Genomic DNA, 1,705 nt, shown 5'->3' with positions numbered 1-1,705 from the left:
ATGTCAGCTTTCAAAGAAAACAAAAACCTAAAACACTGTTTCAGAATACATTCCCTAACTGTAAAGGGAAAGGTTGGCAGCATGCTCTTTGAGTTTGCTTTGCAAGCAATTTTATATTGTGAACCTTATAATGAAGGAAGTGTATCTTGCCTACCACTGTTCAGCTAGACAGCTTTCCTTTTTCGTTCCCCCTCCCTACACAGAAAGCACTTGGACAAAGGGGGGTGAAATACAGCTGGATAGGTGTCGCTTCTTAACCTCAAAGGCAACAAAAAATAAGGAAACAAGAGTAAGTTCTGGGGTTTTTTTTAAGTACTTACAGATTGCCCATAGACTGCATCAGCTGGCTTTCCATTGGAATCCAAGCCACCATGGACATAGGAAGAATTCTTTCCATAAAACCTGTTGGAAAGAAATATTTTAATATTAAGCTTTGTTATGTAAGAACACTGAGCCTCTATGTTAGAGTGCAATATGAATAATATACTCTCAAGCAAGTTTTCTGTCTGAATTTCTGGAATACAGCCATACAACTCCATAATCCTGTTACTGATTTGGGAGTGGGGGGTTTTGATCAAAGGGGAAAACGCAAAGTTCTCCTGTGTAAGCTGAAGCATTCGGGTATGTCAGATACTGAAGCACCAAGAGCCAAAACCAAAGTATCATAGGAGCCAGATGATCCAATCTCATTCTCCCCTTTCTGCACAAGGTCCCTAAAGCAACATAGTACCCTCAACGCTCAGGATGAGGGCTTCTCCTCAAGTTCTAGTTTAAAGCTTGAGCAAGGAGCAATGGTACTTTCTTAGTTATCTACAGTAAAGAAAGTATTGCAGGTGCATCTTCTATTTTTTAACTGAGGGATTATGAGTTAAAGTGTCATAAACACCATGGGACTGAATGCTGCTAGCAGATAAGACTAGAACTGAGTTCTATGGCATCCTGTAAACTTTCCTCTGACCCAAATGCACGAGGTCAGCTGTCCACCTAAGTGGAGAAATACTCTGCATAAGTGTTCCCAAGACTGGAAGAAGGAAGGTTTCAGAAACTGTTTGTCTAGCTACTCAAAACACAGCAAATAAAAGCATATCTTCAAAACCAAGGTTAGTTCTAGCAATGTAGGATACCTGTCAAATCAAACAGGACCAATTTTAGATAAGAGTGTAGTTTGCTGCACATTCACAATTTCTCTGATTTTCCTTCAAGAAAGAGCTGCTGGTATGACCACTGAGACGCAGCAATATACACAATTTTCACTCTTTTTCCCCTAGCCGGGGGGCATTGTATCAAGACAAAACTAAAAAAAAATGCTTAACTAAACACTTATCCAACTTTCATTTATATTTATTACAACTAGAAGTAGCAAGCAACACACTTTTGATTTATATTTTTTCCTCTGTTTTTTTTTTTTTTTTTTGCTTATAATACATGTCTAGCAGCATTTTGGTAACAACCAGAACACAGATATTTGAAGAATTCCTGTAACCTTTATTATCCATGTTTTAACCTAGCTGATCAAGACTGAAAACAAACTACACCCAGAGCTTGTCCTGGGTAAGTTAGATTTTTAAGTGTCTAAATTGAGCAAGTCCAGACATGATAATAAGCTTATTTATCAATTTTAACATATAAATTAAGAAATCCATAAGAGAAAAACAGATCATGAAGTGCAGCAGAGCTTTACCTGTGCAAATAGTCAGGTGCCTGG

At 38.0% G+C, this 1,705-nt stretch overlaps 1 protein-coding gene across 3 annotated transcripts in view; it reads right to left on the bottom strand.

Annotated features, from left to right (window-relative positions):
- G3BP1 (G3BP stress granule assembly factor 1) overlaps positions 1-1,705 on the bottom strand; it is a 10,214-nt gene that overhangs the window by 8,408 nt on the left and 101 nt on the right. For all 3 annotated transcript variants that reach the window (XM_010174866.1, XM_010174867.1, XM_029086704.1), the window contains exons 1-2: positions 1,682-1,705; positions 321-402 (exon numbers count right to left, since the gene is read on the bottom strand). The exon at positions 1,682-1,705 is cut by the window's right edge and continues 101 nt beyond it. In XM_010174866.1, the coding sequence (XP_010173168.1) occupies positions 321-402; positions 1,682-1,705 (106 nt within the window). The remainder of the gene's footprint in view (positions 1-320; positions 403-1,681) is intronic.

The sequence above is a fragment of the Antrostomus carolinensis genome, unplaced genomic scaffold (assembly GCF_000700745.2).
Source record: "Antrostomus carolinensis isolate BGI_N321 unplaced genomic scaffold, ASM70074v2 scaffold10759, whole genome shotgun sequence".
Taxonomy (NCBI): domain Eukaryota; kingdom Metazoa; phylum Chordata; class Aves; order Caprimulgiformes; family Caprimulgidae; genus Antrostomus; species Antrostomus carolinensis.
The sequence above is the reverse complement of the archived record's forward strand: the minus strand, read 5'-3'. Positions and strand labels throughout refer to the sequence as shown.